Source organism: Grammomys surdaster, unplaced genomic scaffold (genome assembly GCF_004785775.1).
Source record: "Grammomys surdaster isolate TR1022 unplaced genomic scaffold, NIH_TR_1.0 170, whole genome shotgun sequence".
Taxonomy (NCBI): Eukaryota; Metazoa; Chordata; class Mammalia; order Rodentia; family Muridae; genus Grammomys; species Grammomys surdaster.
This window is the reverse complement of record NW_021604618.1, coordinates 23,377,246-23,399,790: the sequence shown is the minus strand read 5'-3', so window position 1 is coordinate 23,399,790 and position 22,545 is coordinate 23,377,246. Positions and strand designations below refer to the sequence as shown.

The following is a 22,545-nucleotide window of genomic DNA, read 5'->3' as shown; positions in this document are numbered from 1 at the left end:
GGTATTTTGCCTGTGGTGTGTCTGTGTGCTATGTGTGCCTGGTGCCTGCAGAGGCCAGTAGAGAGCATAGAATTCCCTGGGACTGGAATTCTAGCCAGTTGTAAGCCACCTAAGTGTTGGGAATTGAACCTGAGTTCTCCAGAAGAGCATTTGAGTACTCTAAATGACAGAGCCATCTCTCCAGCCCCTACCCTTACAGTTTGGATCCATCTGGATTGTATGTGGTCTAATAGGAAGTCAACTTTATGTCAAGCTAATGTCCCCAAACCACATACTAATGAATCTTTTCTTCCTTCACTGATTCAAAGTACAACATTTAGTACATTTAATACAGACATTTCTAAGTTATTAGGATCATCATGTTTTATTATCTAGGAACCCTGATTACATGTCATTTCTGCTTTTGACATTTCCTTTGGAAACTTAAAATCAGTTTGCCTGGTTTCAAAGGACAATTGTTTTGATGGGTTTGCTGGGGCTACATGAGCCTTAAGATCAGCCTGGGAAGTCTGGCATCTTAATGATGCTGAGGCATCCGATCCAAGCTTGTGACCTCACCTTCATCTGTTAATGTCTTCCTATTGCTCTTCAGTAGTTTTCCTCACAGCCCTTCCACAGTCTTTGGGTTTATTTTTTAATATCCCACCTTTCATTGTTAAGTACAGTAAGTTAGGGCTTTAATTACATTTCCAACTGTAGTCGTACACTTCCAACAGTCAATGTTACAGGTATGAAAGCTACTATACTGTCTCCATGATGTTGGTATTGGCCAAGTCCTAGTCACCTTTCTCATCATATTTAGATTTGTGTTTTCTAGGTAAAAAATCAAATAATGAAAAATCAGCTTCTTCAGTTCTTAGGGAAAATGTCTTATTTGGGGGTTAGGAGACAAAAGGGTTTCTTTCTTCCTTCCTTCCTTTCACTCCTTTTTTTTTTCTTGTCATTGTTCTTCAAGCAGGTTATAGTTAAAAGTTTTAAAAGGGTGAACAGCAAAGCACGCCACCCCAGCCTCCCTGTTCACAGGAAACAGTGCTTTTGTGGCCTGTTCTGCATCCTTCCACAGACACCTCACACACTGGCTGCCCCAGGTGTTCCCCTGGACACACACTGGGAAGCCCAGGCAAAGAGCTAGAAAGTCCAGGAGGACCAGATGGGAGACCCTCTCTGGAACCTTCATCCTTAAGGACCAAGGAGAAAGTAGAGGGACTAGAGCCGAGTTTCAAAAAATTCTAAACTGTATCTGGCTGGTTGTCCCAGAGCAGGTCATCTTGAAAGAGCCCAGGCCCTGGCTTCTGCATTTTCTTTTTCAACAGACTCTATCTCCTTATCTCATTCAAACAGATGGATTGCAGACATATGTATGGTAAGCAGCTGCTCATAATTTACTTGAGGCAGGAGATTCAGAGCTGGGTATGGACCTGCTGTCTACAACAGCATCTAGAGTTGTCCAGAAAACATCTCTGAGGGGTTCTTGAGGTCACTGAAGAATCAGGCTTTGAGGGACTTTTCCTAGCTAGCAGGTCTTGAGGAATTCTCACTCTAGCCTGACAGACAGAGGCCTGCCTAGGCCTCCTGCCTAAGCGACATCATGAAAGAGAAAAGGGTCACTCCCAGCAGCTGGTCTAGGAGATAGCAGCAGGGAGGGGGTAGGAGTCAAGAAACCTGTCAGCAGGCTCACAAGAGGAGTGAGGGAAATTTGCTTTTTAGAGGCTTTAAACCAACAGAAGCCCACCATCTTCGCCAGTGTGGAGATAGATTTGGAGAGAGAACCCAGAGGCAACAGTCCAAGGCCAGCATTTCCTGTGCTGTGGATTCAAGTAGCCGGCAGCCATGGGGCAAGGTGAGCTAACCCAGCTCTTCGCTGCTAGGACTGTCACTGCGACATGTTTTTATCAAAGGAAATAGGTTGGTAATGGAGGTGACAGTAGGATGTGTGAGATGTGAGGGGTGGGATGGGAGGTACATGGAGTAGGAAGAGAAAGGGTGATGGTGTGAGTGTGGTGTAGGTGGTTGCATGGTAGATTTAATTGCACTTTGGTGGAATGATTATCATGCATTTGTATTCATAGCCCAGGATCAACATAATGAAAATGACTACAACTCTCTAAGCTATGATACAAATGAGATACACTTGGTGTGCCGGCTAATTTTTCTGTCAACTCAACATAGGCCAGAATAATTTTGGAAGAGAAAACCTCAACTGAGAAAAATATTCCCTCTTGATTGGCCAGTGGGCAAGCATGTGGTTCATTTTATCCATTGTTGATTGATGTGGGAGGGCCCAGCCCACTGTGGGTTGTGCTGTCCTAGGCAGGTGGTCCTGGGTAGTAAAAGGGAGACAGGCTGGGTGAGCCAGTAAGCAGCATCCCGCAGCTCCTCCATGGCTTTTGCTTCAGTTCCTGCCTCTAGGTTCCTGTCCCAACTTCCCTGACCCTTTCTTCTCCAAGTTGCTTTTGGACATGGTGTATTATCACAGCAATAGAAAAGAAACTAAATCTTGAAAAATCTTCAGGCTCACAGTCAGAACAAGAGTCTAAAGGATCCTGGAGAACAGCCCACGCCATGATGCTGTGGTTATTTATGGGCCTAGTATACCTGGTTCAGATCATGTGACAGCTCACTCTTCCACTTCCCAGACCAACTCAACCATCAAGAAGGTGGGCTCACAATACACTCACCACCTCCTTTCAAGTGTCATGAGATGGTGAGTCTTTAGATCAAAACTCACACATGATCTTGGGTGAGTTGATTCTATTCTCAGCCTCACCCATCTCATCTTTAAGACAAGAGAATTTGACCCAGTGACCCCAAACCAGTTCTAACATTATCTGATTGTGTTCTCAAAAACATGAATCTGATACTAGGGATGTAGCTCGGGGAGTGTTCACCTCGTCGGCATAAGATCTCTGTTCAATCTCAGGCACTTGGAAGGTGGATTCAGGAAGATCAGAAGTTTAACATCAACTTGAGATACACAGAAAGTTGGAGACTAACCTAGGATACATGAGGCCCTGTCTCAAAAAGGGGGGGATATAAAGAGTGGGCAAGATTCAAGATTTTATTCATTGTTTGCATTTGGAAGCAGAAATAAACGGAAACATTTAATGGGCCTTAATACACGTTTGACATTATGCTAATGTAAATGCTAGCACATAAGTATAAACAGATATGTGTATAACTTCATTCATTTTGTATACCTCCCCAAAGAGGGATAGTTAGTCCAAAGAGAAGAAAACTGAAATATGAATGAAACTCAAGTTGCTTGCTTGATGGTGCACAGCTGACAAGGAAACAGAGTCCAGGACTTGAACCCCACCCCTGGAAGGTGACTTTTATTCATGCTGCTGCACTTACCTCGTATATATGACTTCACTTTTTCCCACAATAGCTCTGAGTATCAAGAGCTGTGACTTCCACGCGGCAGAAAACAATGAGGAGCACCACACCAGCGCCATCAGCTCCCAGCACCTTATTTTGAGGAGGGGACAACCCTTCACTATCACCCTGAACTTCCGCGCCCCAACCTACAAGTTCCTGTCTGCCCTGAAGAAAGTGGCTCTCATTGCACAAACTGGTATGTGCGACCTGCCTAGATCAGCGTGGGGACTTGGGAATCTGGAAGGGGAATCTCTTCCCAGCATCCTCTCAGAAGACCAAGGGACAAATGGTCCACAAAGTAGCTGGGTCTTAAGCTGTCCTGCTCTGTCTGATAAGGGGATATTGTGTGAGAATTTGTAAGATAATGTGCATAAGAAATGCTGTTATGATTCTGAAGTGTTCAACAGCATCACCATTAAGAGCTTCTGTTTGACTGACACTTTGTAGGAAAGGCTGAGTGGGGTTTAACTCTGGCTACATATAGCATCTAGTCTGCACTCATTGAAATCTGAATTATGTATCGGATACCGAATCAAGTACTTCATATACAGTACCTAATTTACTCCCTTCACAGGCCCTCCAGGTCCATGGGTTCTGCTTCCTCAGAATCAGCCAACAATGATAGAACACACCTGGGCAAAGATTGTTCCTGTACTGAACTGAGTACAGTCTTTCCCTCTTCACCAGCAATTCTTAAAACATATAGCATAGTGACTACTTATACAACGTTCACACTGTATAAGGATTCATACATAATGAAAAGATTAGCAAGAAAATATAATACCATGGTATTTTATATAAAGAGATATAAACAACCTTGGATTTGGATATTGCAGGAGGTCCTGGAACCAATATCCCTGGATCAGAGAGATGGTTGTACCATTATTACACCCATTTTGTAGACTGTGACCCATTCATAGACACAGATCCATAAGTTCCAGAGCCTGTGTTCACCCCTCATCTTCTAATGTTTCTATTTATAGGAGGCCCTCTTTTCTTCTCCTCCAAAACGAATTGGCACCTCCTCCAATTTTGTAAGACCTTGATTTATACCTCTGACCTGTGACCTGGAAGTCCAAATGACTAATTTATTACTATGCATTTCAGGAGAGCAGCCTTCCAAGTCCAGTAATACCCAAGCCATCTTCCCAATTTCCTCTCTTGGGGACCAAAAAGGGTGGAGTGCTGCAGTGGAGGAAAGAGATGCCCAACACTGGACCATCTCTGTGACCACGCCTGTGGATGCTGTTATTGGCCGCTACTCACTCCTGCTTCAGGTTTCAGGCAGGAAACAATACCCCTTGGGCCAATTCACACTGCTCTTTAATCCATGGAATAGAGGTAAGTTTGGACCTGAGCTAGTCTGAGATGCACAGGGATGCAGGGAAACAGAGCTGGGATACAGCTCCAACAGGCAGCCCCGTGGGCAACAACAACATTAAATTCCACAAGTATCTTCTCAGATCCCATCTTGGTGTCCCTGGGACTTCATGTTACAAGTACATACTTATCTTACTGACAAACTCTGGTGCTGCTTCAGACTATTTTGGATGCTTTGAGATGAACTCAAAAATCTGCCCTTTACTGTAATAATAGAGAAATGAGGAGCTGGAAAGATAGATAGCTCAGCAGTCAAGACTGCCTGCTGCACAACCATGAGGACAAAGGCTTGGATCCCAGATCACAGATAACAAGCCAAGTGTCCAATAGATGAATTTAAAGCCAGGTCCAAGAGATCCGATGTGCTCTTCTGGCCTCTCAATGCACAGGTATACACCAGAGCACCATGTGTACATAAACTGAGATAGACACACAGATACACAGACACAGATGCACAGGTGTGTGCACACACAGATGCACACACACACACACACACACACACTGGGGATGAGAACTAGGAAGAGATGCAGGATTGAGGTGATCCAGAGTATGGGGTTTCTGTCTCTTTCCTGTCTCTCTGGGATGTAGTTGGGTTTTGAGGGGTCAATAGATTATCTAGTGAAAGGAAACATTTTTAAAGAAAAAGAACACAAAAATTTGAATTGTCTGATCCCTCTAGCATGTGAAAGGAGTCTGTGCTCTGAGTCCTTATCTTCATCAGTAAAGGATGGAGGTCCTTATCTTCATCAGCTTCGTGGTAAAGGAGCCCAATTCTTCGGTTTTGTTTCTCTCTACCTGTTTATTCTGTTATTAAAGCAGGTTATGGGGTCTCCACACTGACCTGTCTAAAGTCCTGTTGTTGAGCTGGTCTATAAGTGGCTCCACTGGGGTCCAGATGGCCTCCTATAAAGTACAGCTCTGGTTGAAACTGGGCTTCATTTATCGAGTGGACCTAGGTTTGTCCAAATGAGGCTACAATGGGACATTGTCCCTTCCTTCTTATTTTGACATTCAAGTCTCTGTCCCTTTTAAATCTGTCACACCCATCTGAATGTTGCAGATTCTTAAGGGTTGATAGAGAGAGTGGAAAACAGTTTCTCCTGGCTTTCCTAGCTTCAAGACTAGACACACACTTCCTTTTCCTTTCAATAACCTCACTGTCAGCTTGAAAGGCCCCCTTTATAAGACAGGGCTAGAACACCAGAGGAAATATGAGAAAAGAAAATAATTAGGTGTGTGTCCTAAAGACACACACCTAGAGCCAAGTCCCAGGCTCTTTCCTTCATGATGTTTGAAGCCAATGGACTTTACTTCTGTTGTCCAGGGTGAGACCTCTAATTCCTACCCCTAACTTTAGATCAGTAGTTCTCAACCTGTGTGTGGTTCACAACAACCCTTTCACAGGGGTCATGTAAGACCACTGAAAACCACAGGCATTTACATTATATTCCTAACAGTAGCAATGTTACTTCATAATTAGCAATAAAAATAACTTAATGGTTGGGGATCACCACGTGATGAACTGTATTAAAGGGTTGAGAACTTCCTAAGGTTAGTTCTGCCTGTTCTCAGCTGAGGGCCTTCCTTTGCGTTCCAAGGAGAAAGGCAAGTGAAATAATAGATAGGAAACCCGTCTACTCTGGTGTCTTTTGCCCCTTGTCATTCATTTGTAGATTCAGGATCCTTCTTCTGAGAGAGGCCCCACATTTCGCTACATACTGACAGGAAGACCTTGGGAGTATTCTTCCAATGCTGAGGCTTTAGTGCACCTCAGGTGACTGGCCCAGAGTCTACATTCAAAGCTAGCCCCTGGCAGCCAAACTACAGTCCCAACAAGACAGTTCTAGGACAGCACTGGATTCTGAAGGAATCCACCCATGATTCCACTACTAGGATACTTGCCTTCTTGCTCCATTTATAGGAACCCAACTAGGGAAGCCCTGCTATGGAGGGATTGGGCAGTGGAAGCCATTGCTTCTGCTCCTCTGAGAGATGACTGAGAGAGGTTCCAATGGGCCAGTGTGGGAGCACAGGCCTTTAATCCCGGCACACAGGGTGCAGAGACAATACTGGGTGCCTGGGCAGCTCTCAAGTGCTTCGTGTTTCTGTAGCCTAAGAAACTCTTTTGGTGGTCTAGACGTTTCTTTAATGTTCCTAGAAACTAGTCGAACCACCCCACAGTACATGAACGTGTGTGTGTGTGTGTGTGTGTGTGTGTGTGTGTGTGTGTGCTCGCCCGTGCGCCCGCACAGAGTCAGAAGACTCTGTAGAAGCTTGTAGGTCAGCTGGCCTACCTTACACAGTGCTGAAGAGACCTTGGGACTGACAAGCCAAAGTTTTTCTCTGGCCCGCAATCTCTTCGCGATGCCTAATGCTTGGATAAGGGAATTGGATGAGGGGGTAGAAAAGGACTGTGGTCACCTAGGACACAGAGAACCTCCCAGAACAGAAGCCCAATGCTCTTTCCTGCCCTGCCCACTCTGTTGATTCTGTTTAACCTGTATTTAAATGCTGTGTTCATATCACTTTTCCTCTGAGACACTTTTTTTGTTGTTGTTGTTACAAATTGGTCTTCTAGGTAAGACTTAACAGACCACTGGGAAATTCCCTAGGATTTCTGGTTGAGCCAGTAAGGCTCTTGTTTGCAAACCTCTTCTGGAAAGCACAAGGCTTTTTAAGGGTGGCTTGTTCCTAGCCACACCCTGACTGACAGAGGTTTGTGTGGGCCAGGTCCTGAGGGAGCAGTGAGAAGGACCCGCCTGAGTTTTAATTAGGCCCAGGGATGCAAGAGAGTGCTGAAACCAAACCCAACTTGGGCTAGCAGGGCAGAGGCCCAGGCATGGAGGACAGACCCAGCACCCTCAGACCCTCAACCTCTCCTCCTTCTTGACAGATGATGCTGTATTTCTGCAGAATGAGGCTCAACGCACTGAGTATGTATTGAACCAGAACGGCTTTGTCTACCTGGGCACCGCTAACTGCATTCAGGAAGAGCCCTGGGACTTTGGTCAGGTAATAGGGACCTCCAGGGAAGAAGGAGCACACATAACTTTCAACACTCAGGCCAACACTAGCAGGTTCAAGAGCCCTTGTCAACCTAAGTTGCCTCTGTTCCTTTTGGACCACACTACAGTACTCTCTGGAGCTGCTTCTTGGACTAGCTTCCTTCTTTATTCCCCTTGGAAAAGTACATCCCCAGTCTTACCACCTTCTGGAAAATTCTCCCACTTCCTAAAGATAGAGGAGTTGTCCCATTGTGCCATCTAGGATAGACGCCTGGAGTCTGAGATGTGTTGCTATGGTGTGTTACCTGAAAGGTCACATACATCCCAACTAGGGGGCTCCTCCAAAGAGGGAGCTACCTTGAGCCTTCCATACCTGGTTCAGTGCCTGTGGGAACATTAGATATTCACTAAGTAGGAATGAATGAAATTAAATGAATTGAATGACATGGTTCTGATAGTGGCACATGCCTTAAATCCCAGCACTTGGGAGGCATAAGCAGGCAGACCTCTTCGAGTTCAAAAGTCATTCTGGTCTATACATTAAGACCCAGTCTCAATCAATCAATCAATAAAATGGCCCAATACCAGTCTTCATGAGATCACAGCCTATCAGGAAAATAAGCCAACAGAACAAAGCACTGGGCATTGGGTACATGTCCCAGTGGTGTGGTAAGAAGAGAGAAGAGCCAGAACACCCATGGTGGATGTTGAGGCAGGTGAGGAAGATGTGAGACCCAAGCTTGAGAGAGGGACAAGATAACAAATCTGTCCTGTGAGATAGTGCCTGGCCCGGAAACCCTTCTTCATCTTATCCTGCGTTGTCCTTACAGTTTGAGAGAGATGTCGTGGACCTCAGCTTCAACTTACTGAGTGTGGACAAGCAAGTGAAAGACTGGAATCAGCCTACACACGTGGCCCGCGTGGTGGGCGCCTTGGTGAGCATGAGGCTGGGGAAGCAGAGGGAGAGGAGATGGGACATGAGCCTTTGGCTCGAGGGCTCCACCTTCACGGCTCTGGAAGCCCTCAAAGCATGGACAGGTCCCTTTTCCTGGGGTGTGGGAGACAGTCTTCAGAGGAAAGCCTGATGGAAGAGAAGGACAAGGTTAAAAAGAAAGGGAGGAGAGAGGTTTATCTGAGATGAAAGCCAGGGAGGGAGGAGACTGACCTGGCTTTTCTCAGAGCTCGTCCTCCCAGCCCTGACCCAGAGGCTGAGATTCCTAGGAGGGAAGATAAGCCCTCTCCTTCTCAGTACTTGCTATGGTAATCCAATGGTCTTTTTTTATTTCTAAATGTTCCTAAGAATATGCAAACCATGAAGATGGCTTGTTTTTTTCCCACGTGACTTAGTTTGGGTTGATATTACTGTTATGAAATTGTTATGACTAAAAGCAAGTTGGGGAGGAAATGATTTAACTTACAGAGTCACAGTCCACTAAAGGCAACCGAAGCAAAAACTCAAGAGGGAAGGAACCTGGAGACAGGAACTGATGCAGAGGCCACGGAGGGGTGCTGCTTACTGGCTTGCTCCTCATGGCTTGCTCAGTCTGCTTTTAAAGAATCCAGGACCAACAGCCCAGAGATGGCTCCACCCACAATGGGCTGGCCCTCCTATCAATCAATCAATCAATGATTTAGAACATGCCATACAGGTTTGCCTACAGATAGATCTTATGGAGGCATTTTTACAAGTGTGGTTCCCTTCTCTCAGATAACTCTAGCTTGTGTCAACTTGACATAAAACTAGCCAGCACACTATGCCCACAAAACCCTCTCAGAGAAGTAACACAGTCCCCATTTCCTTTCATAACACTCTGTTCGTCTCTGAAAAGCAGGATGTGGGATTGAGGTTATTCTACAAGAAGGAAAAGGTTTGAGATAAGCTGCCTCTAGGACCCAGGGCAAATAACACTGAAAGAGTCAGGGCAGGGGAAGCTGAGGACCAGGAGAACCAACTCTCATATTCCACCCAGTGGCTGGGGCTGGAAAATGATTTTGATGAGGAGCCCTGGGTCTGACTCTGAGGTTATAACGCAGTTAGAGCATAAGCTGGAGGCTGGAACATGCTGCTTTAACATGCTCCAAGGGTTGAGTCACATGCTTGGCAAGCTACAATAAGCATTTCTTGCTGGCTCCTGCAAGCTGTCCACCCACAGGACTCCCACTGACAACCGTATCTGCCCCAACAGTTGCATACCCTCAAGAAGAAGAGTGTCCTGCCTATGTCACAGACCCAGGCTGCCCAGGAAGGTGCCCTGTACAAACGACGGGGCAGCGTGCCCATCCTGAGGCAGTGGCTCACTGGCCAAGGCCGGCCCGTGTATGAGATCCAGGCGTGGGTGTTTGCTGCTGTTGTTTGCACAGGTACAGGGTAGGCAACACATAGGTCTGTCTCTGGGCTGCTGTTGTGTCTAGCCTGAATCTTAAGTTTTCCCTTGGCCTTCCATCTAGGAGGGACATCTCTTAAAGCAGGCACTGCCTCTTCTCCACGGCCTTCCCCCAATGGATTTCCCCACCAGCTGTTGCTTCTCTTTCCCCTCTGCAAATCTGAGCTCATTTTTAAACTCTGCTCTCAAACTTGTCCCCCTACAGAGCAAGCCTCAGTGTTTCTAAACCTGCCCTCTTGCTCCACGTCCCTGTGCTGTGTGATTTGTGCATCATTTACCAGCCTTCATCTGTTCCATGCAGAATTCTCCTCTTTCTATGTCACCTGTCATTTAAGACAGTCCCTGTCCAGCTTGGGGCTTTGCTGCCCCCTCTGATATCCTATGCCTCTTCCTCGCAGTGCTAAGGTGCCTGGGCATCCCAGCCCGAGTCGTTACCACGTTTGACTCAGCCCAAGGTACCGACGGGAGCCTGCTGGTGGATGAGTACTACAATGAGGAGGGACTCCAGAATGGAGAAGGGCAGAGGGGCCGTATTTGGTGAGAAGCCTAAAGGAGTTTGGGTTCTAGACCAGAAAGCACCCAGTTCCATGTGAACCCCCACACTCAGAAAGCCTTGGGCTAAGAACAGACCCCCAGGACTCTTATAGGAGGTGGCGGTGGTCAGTGGTGGGGTGTTTACCCCTCTCTAGGAGTGTCACTGTTCTTTTCAGCAGTGTCCTCTATCCCCATGGCAACAGCCCCCTAAAGTCACATTCCTAGACTCTTTTTCTTCCATATTCTTTTTTTCCTCACTTGAAGTTTTGCCTTTGCTACTTTTAGGATCTTCCAAACTTCTGTAGAGTGCTGGATGAGTAGGCCTGATTTGTCCCGGGGTTATGATGGATGGCAGATTCTGCACCCGAGGGCTCCTAACAGAGTTGGAGGTAAAGCCTAAGGGTGGGCCCAGGACCAACCAGGGCTGTAAGAGCTGAAAGGGTCACTTGCAAATGATCTAGGAGCAGCGTGTGGTCCAGAGAGGGTCTTCATCCTCTAAAACAGGAGTAGTGGACGTGACAGTGGCCAGATGGTTCCAGCAGGCTCAGGGGGTAGAGATGTCAGCTATCACGTGAGACCACATGAACACTAGGCCCACTTAAAGCCACAGGCAAGGGAATACCATCTCAATGAAGGCCAAAGGAGCTTAACGTGGCCGTGGGTGTTCTGGGGTAGTGCCTGGTGGAGTGGACTTACCTGTGTGTGGAAGAAAGGAGCCTAGTAGTAAGCTTAAGCCTACAGAGGGAAGCTTCAAGCAACTGAAGAATGATGGCTTCTTGTTCTAGAACAGAACTGTCAGGGCCTAGCACACCAGAAGCAATTAAGGTGGCCTGTCCCTAGCATATTAGTATTAAGACTGGGCACTGATCATGTTCCTCTGAGCTCCTTCCTGTCCAGTTTCTGGTATAGGCCAGGACCTAAAAGTATTTTCACTGCATAATTGTGAGTTTCATCTCTGATACTTTCTCAGACAATCTGTCTTCTTCCCACCTCTGACCTTGATCCTGGTGAAAGAAAGACAATGTACAGGATAAGGACTGACACTAAAAGCGCTAACCAGAGCAGAGGTCTAAGAGTGGCTCCTTTGCTCATCTGCCCTTTCTTCCCCTCAGTCCTGGGATCCTGTAATCTGGTCCCAGTCAGAGCAGTCAAGGAGGGGGAGCTGCAGCTGGACCCGGCAGTAGCAGAGCTTTTTGCCGCAGTAAATGCCTCATGTGTGGTCTGGAAGTGCTGTGAGGATGGAAAGTTGGAGTTGACCAACTCCAACAGAAAGAACGTGAGCAGCAGCATCAGCACCAAGGTCGTGGGCAGTGACCGCTGCGAAGACATCACTCAGAACTACAAGTATCCTGCAGGTACTTATCAGCCAAGGGAACTGGCCTATTCACCTGAGACAGCAAATGTGAGGAAGGGAATGGCAGGACTGAAGAGGGCCAGAAAGAGCCCCAGTCTTCTCCCCATCAAGTAAAAGTCGGTTTCTCCAGCCTGGCTGGCAGGGCTGCTGTAGGAGTCTGAGCTGCAGGACACGCTGTGGTGCTCTCTTGGCTTCTGTTCGTGAGATGTCAGCCCCCCCGACTCCAGCCAGTCCCGATAACCAACAACGTCTTCATGTATTTCCAAATGTCCTCTAGGGGGTCAAAACTGCCTCCAGTTGAGAACTGTCGTTATGAAACGAAGCACTAAATACAGAGCCTTGTTCAAGAAGACTTTCAGGACTGAGGGAGAGGAAGTTACCCCTCTCTCCCTCTCTTCCAAGATCGCCAGCTATTTCTCTCTATTAGCATTTTATCTATCAGTTCAAATCAGGATGCTTGTAACGGGAGCCTTCCCCTTCACAGCACATTGCCCTGCCTGCCTCTGTCTTCTGTGTTCTTCCTCACAACCTAGGTAATCCTGCAGCTCCCTCTCCTCCTGCCCATAGGGGTGGCGCCTCCCTGGCTCTGGTCTCTCCATTGCAGTTCCCTTTCCTTTGTCACTTTCGAGAATGAACATTCTAAGACATGAATGTCCTTGTTATCTCCCCACTCAAGAATACTCCAGGGCGCCTTTGCTCTTGGAGTAACTCCAAGTTCCTTCACACATGGAAAGTCAATTTCTTGCAAAACTATCTCCAGCGACAGCACTGACTTGTCACAAAACGTATTTTCTTAGTGCAAAGGCAAATTCAAAGCCTGAGGCATTTGCAAAGCTTTTTAGGATTCTGGTATCTGAGCAGATAAATGAGTGGTAAATACATTTTAACCCTGCCCTTTTATCAGAAGGATCTGTACCTACTGGGTGCTCTCTATTCTCTCTTATTCTGCAGGATCTCTTCAAGAACAGGAGGTACTGGAGAGGGTCCAGAAGGAAAGAATGAAACTTGGGAAAGACGACGGCATGTGTCCTCCTAGTTGTGAGCCTGGAGACCTTCTGCACCTGTTCTTGGAAACACCTAGCTCCCTCCCTCTGAGAGGAAATGGTCGGCTCTCAGTGACCTTGATTAACCCCACAGACGAGGAGAAGGAGGTGTATCTGGTGATTGGGGCCCAGGCTTTGTACTACAATGGAGTCCTCGCTACTGATCTCTGGAGGCAGAAGCAGTTCCTCATGCTCGGACCTAACCAGGGTAACTCCCTTTGGCCCCAGCAGACATCCTGTACACACATGGCTCTTTCTTAGACTCCACCCATGGGTCTCCAGAGACAGCTTTTTAGCCCCTTGGTGCTCACTCTCATTCAACACATAAACATTCAATACATACATTCATTCAACATGTATACATTCGTCCTGACATGGTGAGAGGACCACGATCCCAGCTGCAATCAAATAAGTACACCAACCTACCCTGGCAGCAAGAAAACATTTGGAGAGGCCGACAGAGTAGAAGACAGGAAGCCCCTTGCCTAGGCTGGGGCAGTCTGTACCCAGATGATCTACAAAAGGCTGTTTTGAAGAGTGAAGAATGATCAGACAGACAGAAAAATGCACCAAGCATTCCAGACAGAGGGAAGATGTACAAGGGTCTCTTCTCTCTTTTAGATACTTGTTTAATTACTGAGATGAGGTTGTGCTGGGCAGTGGTGGCGCACGCCTTTAATCCCAGCACTTGGGAGCCAGAGGCAGGCAGATTTCTGAGTTCGAGGCCAGCCTGGTCTACAGAGTGAGTTCAGGACAGCCAGGGCTACACAGAGAAACCCTGTCTCAAACAAACAAACAAACAAACAAACAAGAGATGAGGTTGCACAGGTACTCTCCAGAAACTCTATATATTTTAGGGCTAAGATTCATTAAAGTCCCATCAGTCCTGCTTAAACTTGGCCACAGACTGTAGTAACCTGGAAAATTCTCTGTCTGGAGTATACTCCAGGCAATAAAGTAAAAAACTCTATAGTAGACACAAGCATCAGAATTTGCAGAATTCCTGAGGAAATCTCACTGCACAGGCAAGCTTCAGGAACAAGGATAGAGCGCATCTCTAGGACTGCAGCAGCCTAAGTCTCTGTTCTCCCCATCACTGTGCCTCACTCAAGCAGAGCATGAATTAGCATGAGAGCTAGTCAGTCTCGTGTGTCATGCTCAGGAGACTGTTTTGTTATCTGGGTAACAGTGGGCTAGTAAAAAGTTTTCATTAGTGGTGTCAATGTTATCAGAAGTCCATGTTTAAAAGAAAGACCTTTTGACAAAATGGAATGGATAGGGTCATGTCAAAGCAGTCGTTCTTAACTTTGGCTGTACACTGAGGCACCTGGGAGACTTTATTATCCTAATGCTGAGCCTCATTGCCAGCCTCTGATCCAACTGACTTGGGGTGTGGCATGGGGTTGGAACCGTGTTATAAAGGATTCTTACATGCAGCCATAGAGAACCAGTCGGTTAAAACTAGTAACAGTTGAAATTCAGAAACAAAAGCCAGGCTAGCCTGGTAGCACTCAGAAATAAGACATAACCCAGAGGTGAGAGAAATCGGGTTTGTGAGTGTGGATGTCTGTCTATGTTTTGCACGAGTCGCTAGAATACGAGGATGCAAGTTTTGGGAGAAAGAAGAATCTAGTTATAGCTTGTTTTGTTAAAAGCCCATGAGACAGCCAAGTATCCCAACAGGCAGCAGACAGCTGAGAACTTAAACACAGAGTTCAAGATCCAGTCCATGTGGGAGAGTAGGCATAGAAATCCCAGCACAAAGGCAATGACTCAGAGTCAGGGCACAGGGGAACTTACAGTGCTGGAGGACCGGAGGTAAGGAGATGAGCCGGCAAGAAGAGAGCCTTAGCCACACCAGCAATTGTCGATTCAGGGAAAGAACAAAGATTAGGGAGACAAAAGAGTCTAAGGAGACAGGGTCACACAACAAGGTTGGCAGAGAGATCGTGAGATGTCCTGGCTGAAGAGCACAGACTAGGAAAGTGGTCCAGGCTAGCTACCTGGGGTTTAAACAGATTCAACTCAGGAAGTTCCTAAAGCATGATGGGAAAAAGAAGAGGCTAAGTGGATAGTCAGCGAGGGGACAGCTGCTAGAGCCAGGGTATGATTCTTTGGTTTATTTTGAAGGTGACTCTGCGTATATGCTGAAGTAAATAATCAACGTAAAGACTGAAGCTTTGGGGGAGGTGGGTTATAGATGACAGCATAGTCTCTGGGCAATAACTGATTGGAATGATTATAACTCACGTTTACTGAGTACTTAATACCTGCTAGAAATGGTGGTGAGTGAGGTGATATGCTTTACCTCATTTTTCTCACAACGTGATGAGGTGAGCACCATTCTTAGTCCCATTTGCCTTTGGAGGAAACCAAGATACAGAGAAGTTAAACAAGTTGCCTGAGCTTACACAGCTTGTCAGCAGTGGGTGAGAATGTGGCACATATTTTAAAAAGCATAGGATTCTACGTGGACAAGGGGACAGCACATCCCCTGGGGAAAGGTCACTGTAGGGATAATGTCTATGTCTGCAGGTTGAGAATGGGAACCAGAGCTTGAGAGAGTCCCAGTTGATAGTTAACATTTTCTGTGAAAAAGGAAGGAGACAAGGAGAAGGGGCGGGGCTGTGTGAGCATGTGTTCAGCAACTGCTGTGTCGGGTTTTGAGATAAGCACTACTTTGAAGAGTGTCATGTAACACCAGTCATCCTATGATTTTTATGCAAAGACATCACGACCCACAGGGTCTAGCTCACAGGAGCTTTTCTACGTCCCCAGTGAGACAGTCTGCTAAGAGTGTTGGTGGAGATAGTAATGGGGCAGGGGGCAGGGAAAAGTGCAGAGTAGCTGTGGGGAATGTAGCCTCTTCCTGTTTTCCATGAGCCCGAGTCCCTTGTTGTAGATGGAGCTACAGTTTGATTCTGGCATGCAAGCACTTCATGCTCTGTACTGACTTGTCTATTGAATGTTGCAGTTCTGAAAATATCCACAAGCCTGTCCTTCTTCTATTTTGAGCAAAACCCACCTGAGAACAGCTTTCTCAGAGTCACGGCAATGGCCAGGCACTCCCATGCCAGCCTCAGCTGCTTTGCTCAGGAAGATCTGGCCATTGGTAGACCGAATCTTGTCATCGAGGTGGGTACTCATTCTCTCAGTTACTCTTAGCTGCTGTGGTGCAGGGCTGTTGTGGAAGAGTTTGGGGAAGAATTAGGAGGTGTGGCCTTGTCAGAAAAGGTGTGTAGCTGCAGGTGGGTAGACTCCTGAAATCGATGACTGTCCCTTCCCCAGAGTCTATCCAAAGTTATCTATGTGTTGCATCTTCCTACAGATGCCAAAGAGAGCAGCACAGTATCAGCCCCTCACTGTCTCAGTAAGAATTCACAACTCCTTAGATGCCCCCATGCAGAACTGCATCATCTCCATCTTTGGAAGGGGACTCATTCACAGAGAGAAGAGATATGGGTAAGAGACTATAGATGATACTTCATCTTCCTCTTTTTCTTCCTCTTCTTCTGTTTTTGATTTTTGAGACAGAATTTCTCTGTGCAGCCCTGGCTGTCCTGAAACTTACTCTGTAGCTTTGACTGGCCTTGAACTCACAAAGATTTGCCTGCCTCTGCCTCCTGAGTGCTGAGATTAAAGGCGTGTACCACCACCACCACCACCACCACCACCACCACCACCACCACCACCAGGATAAAACTCTAAACTTCTTATTCTACTGAAAGATCTCAACTGGTTTGGACTCACTGACTTAAAAACAGTAATCCATCTTTTTGCCATATCACTGGAGATAGAGCAGATATCTTCAGAAGTTGAATTCAAGCTACCAAATGGCCTATTCAACCAGCAGGAGGAGAGGTTAAGGGAGACTATGAGGACCCCACATAACCCTCACCTCACCCTTCTTGATATCCAAGAAGAGCTTAGGTATTGCGGTGAAGAAGGGAGGTTAGATCTGGTACTAGAGAACACAGATAGGACATGCTGGCTCTCGGCATAACAAGGAAGCTCTCCTATTCACTACCACAAGATATAACTCTAGTTAAATTCCTTTTATTTCTAAACCCTTCACCACCATGTGTGAATCTTTAGCAATGCAGGATGTGTACTGTTGCTTCATTAACTTTCATAGCTGCTTCGTTTTTTTTCTTCTTTTCATTGTTCTTTTCGTGTATTTGTGAAATCCATTTCTTAAGCCCCATAATGCTCCACTGTGTGCCTCCCACTGCTCCACAATGACGAGCAACAAACACCTCCCACTCTGATGCCACAAAGTTTCACAGCCAACAGCCTTGTGCATGCCCCCCTTCTAAGCTTCTTTGAAACTTTGATGATGCCGGGGATTATATCTGTGCAGGAATGGAATTTCTGGGTCATAGGATATGATCTGGTTTGGCCAGATATTACCAGATTTAGTAGTGGGATCCCTCCCACACTGAAAGACAGTTTCTCTCCCCACCTCTCTGGCAAATATCCAACTACTCTCTTCTTTCCAGTCGGAAAAAAAAAGTCTAAACGAAAGCCACGTCTTACTGTTCCGATTCACCATTCTTCAGGCTTGTTTTCCATCTTCTTGTCTATGGTTGCCTCTGTCTTGGCTGCTTTTCTTCTGTCCTTGCCACCATTCTTGTTGACTTTTAGGAGTTCCTGTATATTTCAACCCCTCAGTGGTATTAGACATCGCAAGCATCCTCTTTCATTTTGTCTGCTTCACTCCTGGTTGGGTACAGTTTAAAGGCAACGCTGAGCTTCCCAGAATTATTGAGCCACTGGTACAGCATGGTGAAAATGTGTCATTCCTGCCAATAAAATGAGAGGGGAACCCATGAACATTTACCTAGTCTTTATGATCTTCCAGACCAATTGTGGAGCAAACTTCCTCAAAGAAAATTCCTAATATTTCCTTAGTTACTTAAAGGTCTACTGTAGTCCAGGAAGGTTATCCACAAGCTGCTGACACATTGGCACTCCCTCGCTATGTCTATGGCACCCACTTGTGCTCACAAGGGAGAAATTTAAAACTATAGGCTTTGCCAAACATACTGCCAGTACTATTACGAAGAACAGAGCCAGAGCAAATCACAGATGCGGTCTTGAGTCATGCAGTTGCTCTGTATAAAGAAGCGCCTGTCTTCTCTCCCTGTGATCACGTCTGGCTTCCCAACAATGTACTTAGATTTCTATATCCTCATGCCCCATATCTTCAAGCCAGGAAGGACAACCCATGGAGACCAGCAGAACAATGATCTGGAGAGAATTAACACCTGTCTCTACCTTTATTTCAGATTGGGTTCTGTGTGGCCAGGAAGCAGCCTGCATACTCAGTTCCAGTTCACCCCAACACATCTGGGGCTCCAAAGGCTCACTGTGGAAGTAGATTGTGACATGTTCCAGAACCTGACTGGCCACAGAAGTGTCCTTGTGGTGGCCCCTGAAGTTTCTGTTTAACCCTCAAACAATCCTCAGACTTCTAAAGCTTGACACATTCCAGAGGGAACCTCTGCCTGTCAGACCAATGCGTCTCTACTAAAGCTGAACAGACCAGTGACCAAAAATCAAGCTAGATTCACAAAAACCAAAATCCATTTTTTTTCTTGTTTTTTGGTTATTTGGTTGGTTGGTTTGTTGATTGCTATTTTTGAGACAGGGTTTCTCTATGTAGTCCTGTTGGTTCTGGAACTCACTCTGAAGATCAGGCTGGCCTTGAACTCAGAGATCCACCTGCCTCTGCCTCCCAAGTACTGGAATTAAAGGCGTGTACCACCACTACCTGACTCCAAAATCCATTTGTATTAAGCCAACCTAAGGCAGTCAGAAACACTGTTTGTCTTAGAACTAACTGCTCTACATAAAACAAGCTTTTGAAAAGACACTCAGATAACTTCTCAAAGTACAATGAGTATTGGACTAATTTTCAGAGTACATTCAGATTTTGGGGTGTTCAGATGTTTATTGCTCATTAACATATCCATTAACTTACAGGAATGAAAGACAACTTAATATTTAAATCAATTTATTTCTGATGACATAGGACAATATTGACTAAAAATAGAATTTTTATGTAATACTAAAATTACATCGATTAATACTTTCCCTGTTGGTTATTGTAAAAGATCCAAAGATAAATGGATAAAGCTATTATAACACATAACATAGAACCTGAAAGAATAGTCTAAACTTATCTATAGCTAGACCTTCATGAGTGTTGGTGTATGTGGGGACCTTATTCAGGTCACACTCCACAGCCCACTGCAGCTTTAACCTGCTTTCCAGCACATGATCTTCTAGAGAAGTGGTTCTCAACCTTCCCAATGCTGATACCCATTAGTACAGTTCCTCGTGTTGTGGTGACCCCCAACCATAAAATTATTTTGTTGCAACTTCATAATTATAATTTAGCTATTGTTAGAATCATAATGCAAATATCTGATATTCAGGATAAATGACATATGTCCACCAAAGGGGCTGGAGATCCACTGGTTGAGATCCAGTGGTTGAAAACTGCTGTTCTAGACGCACACAACATAATTTCATAGCAATGTAGTTGGAAACAATGTCTCAAAATGTCTGTCTAAATTATAAAAACTCGTATGCATTTTTTGCTTTATAAAATGTGGTGTTTACATTTGAGAATACATGTTATATTAAACAATGTCAAAATAGGCATGTATAAAGAAAACAAATATTTTTAATAAAGTGGACCAAACTAACAAATGAGCTTGTCATGGTTTGATTAAGAATGTTCCCTATAGGTTCATAAGTTAAAATTCTTGGTCCCTAGTTAGTGGAACTGTTTGAGAAGGATTGGGAGGTGTGGCCTTGTTAGAGGAATTGAGTTGCTAGGGGGTGAAGTTTCAAAAGCCCAAGCCAGGCCTAGTGTCTCTCTTCCTGCAGTCTGTAGACTTAGATGTGGAACTCTCAGCTACTTCTCCAGTGCTATGTCTGCCTGGATGCTGCTAGGCTCCTTGCCATGATGACAATAGACTAAACCTCTGAAACTGTAAGCAAGCCACAACTTAATGCTTTCTCTTATAAGAGGTGGTATAGTCATGGTGTTTCTTCACAGCAATAGAACACTTACTAAGACAGAAATTGGTACCAGGAGAGTGGGTTATTGCTGTGACAGACCAGACCTTGTTGATTTTGGGAGGATTATGGAAGGACTTTGGAACTTTGGGCTAGAAAAGTCATTGAGTGTTGAGTGCTCAGTGGGATGTTCTGTAGGAGCCTGGAAGACAAGAGTATTGAAAACAATGAAGACAGTGGAGATCTGGCTTGTGAACGTTCAAAGGGAAGTAAAAACTCCACTAGATCATTTTGTGAAGAAGTCTGTTGTGTCTGGTCAGCAGGAGCTGAAGAATTGGCCCTGATTAACAAAAGATAGGAGCCACTGAAGTAAAACCTTTGCTTTGCTGGGACAATAGATGCTGGTCAGCTGGGGCTGAAGAGTCAGCTGTTAAGAAGAGACCAGCATCCTTGGAATGAAGTCTTCTGGGAAATGGTTCCTCAGAGTCGGCACACAGAAGCTGTGTTCTAGAGGCAGCCAAACTTAAGCCTTGTGCTGGCAGCCGAACTTGGTGATGTAAGTTACCCAAGTGGTGCTGGGTTTGAAGGTGTGAATGGGTCATGGGGAGCAGCTGAGACTTGATGCTTTGTGGCGGGGTTAGAGTCCCTGAACTCAAATCATGAGTAAATCCCAGATATCAGACATTGAGTTACACTGATGGAGTGTGGTTTTGCTTTGTTCAGCTTGTGACTGTACCCTAGTTCTTTCCTCTTGAAATAAGGAAGTATTTAACTTATTTTTTTATTTTACAGGAGCCCACAGTTTAGAAACTAAATTTTAAAAGAGATTTTAAGTTTTAAAATACGCTTTGATTTTCAAAGAGACTGAACTTTTAAAGTGTTTGAATTGGTAAAGACTGTGGGACTTTCAAGTTTGTAATGTGTTACCTATTTGTGATTGTCTTAGTCAGTGTTCTATTATTGCATCAAGAGACATGATCATGGCAACTCTTAGGAAAGCATTTAACTGGGGCTGGCTTACAGTTTCAGAGTTAGTCCACTGTCGTCATGGAGGGGAGGTAGTATTGAGGCAGACATGGTGCTGGAGAAGGAGCTGAGAGTTGGATCTCAGCTGGATCTGTAGGCAGCAGGAAGAGAGTGATAACTAGGCCTGGTTTGAGTATCTGAAACGTCAAAACCCACCTCCTGTGACAACTTCCTCCAACTAGACCACAACTCCTAATAGTGCCACTGCCTATAGGCCTATGGGGGCCATTTTCATTCAATCCACCAAAATGATATTTATTAATCTGAGATCTTGGGGATGAACCAAAAATAGGAAAGGTTATGGCTTAACAGTGATGTGTGTGTGTGTCAAGTTGACAAGAGGTCAATTATGCTGGCTAGCTCTTTGCCAACTTGACAGAAGCTACAGTTATTTGAAAGGAAGAAACCTCAACTGAGAAAATGTCTTCATAAGATCCAGCTGTAAGGCATTTTTGTAATTAGTAATTGATGGGGGAGGGCTTAGCTCATGTAGGTGGTGCCATGTCTGTGCTTCCATAGGAAAAGCAGGCTGAGCAAGCCGTGGGGAGCAAGCAAGCAAGCAGCACTCCTCTGTGGCCTCAGCATCAGCTCCTGTATCCAGGCTCCAGCTCTGCTTGAGTTCCTGTCCTGACTTCCTTCAATGATGAACTGCAATGTGGAAGTAAGTGTAAGTCAAATAAATCCTTTCCTCCTCAACTTGCTTTTTTGGTTGTGATGTTCGTCACAGCTCTGAAGCTGTGAGTAAGCCCTCTTCTATAATTTGCCTTGGTCTTGTTGTCTCTTCACAGCAGTAGAACAGTAAGAAAGACAAGAGCTCAATACCCAAGTCTTCTGAGGCATAGAGTGACCAGGATAGCACTCAGAAGGACTTACTGTTGTAAATAACAGAATATGTGTGAGCACCAAGAGGGTCTTTGTGGTCATCTCTGTTTATGAAAATCAGTACTTTCCTTTAAATGCACTTCTGTGCAGAGTCAGACCTCACAGACTATAAACTCAAATGAAAACAACATTCTAGTCTCAACAGACTGTATTTCTGGTAGAACAAAACTTGAGAATGGGTCTCTTATGATCTCAGAAACTACATCTGGGTGACTAGGAGTGTAGGTAGAAGAAATCCAAGACAGTAGAAACAGGAGAGGCCAGAGAACAGACTACAGAATGCAGAAATAAGAAATATAAAGACTAAGATTTTTTTGTGCTTAGAAGCCTGTTGATGAGTGCACAGCTGAACCTTCCCCCACTCCCTCACCCTTCCCATTCCCAGCCCCCTTCCCCCATCTCACCAGCAGGAAAATGCCCCGAGGGTCTCTGAGCCTGTGGGGGTCCCACTGCTGGAAACCCAAATCAGAAGCTGAACTCATACTGAAGGGGAAATTTAACCACAGCAAGCCACAAACATGTTCTACAAC

The 22,545-nt window shown here is 45.5% G+C and overlaps 1 protein-coding gene across 1 annotated transcript; it reads left to right on the top strand.

The window, feature by feature from the left end:
* The first annotated feature begins 1,546 nt into the window (after positions 1-1,546).
* Epb42 (erythrocyte membrane protein band 4.2) lies at positions 1,547-20,114 on the top strand. The gene is made up of 13 exons (XM_028767115.1): positions 1,547-1,840; positions 3,389-3,574; positions 4,486-4,719; positions 7,652-7,770; positions 8,594-8,698; positions 9,950-10,124; positions 10,546-10,684; positions 10,967-11,070; positions 11,794-12,036; positions 12,987-13,286; positions 16,053-16,213; positions 16,407-16,540; positions 18,367-20,114. Exons 1-13 carry the CDS (start codon positions 1,831-1,833, stop codon positions 18,527-18,529), a joined length of 2,073 nt encoding a protein of 690 aa, XP_028622948.1. The 5' UTR covers positions 1,547-1,830; the 3' UTR covers positions 18,530-20,114.
* The last annotated feature ends 2,431 nt before the right edge of the window (positions 20,115-22,545 follow it).

Coding starts and splice junctions, on each gene's coding strand:
- Epb42 (XM_028767115.1), top strand. Junction 4,720..7,651: donor CTTTAATCCATGGAATAGAG/GTAAGTTTGGAC, acceptor CCTTCTTGACAG/ATGATGCTGTATTTCTGCAG. Junction 8,699..9,949: donor CCCGCGTGGTGGGCGCCTTG/GTGAGCATGAGG, acceptor CTGCCCCAACAG/TTGCATACCCTCAAGAAGAA.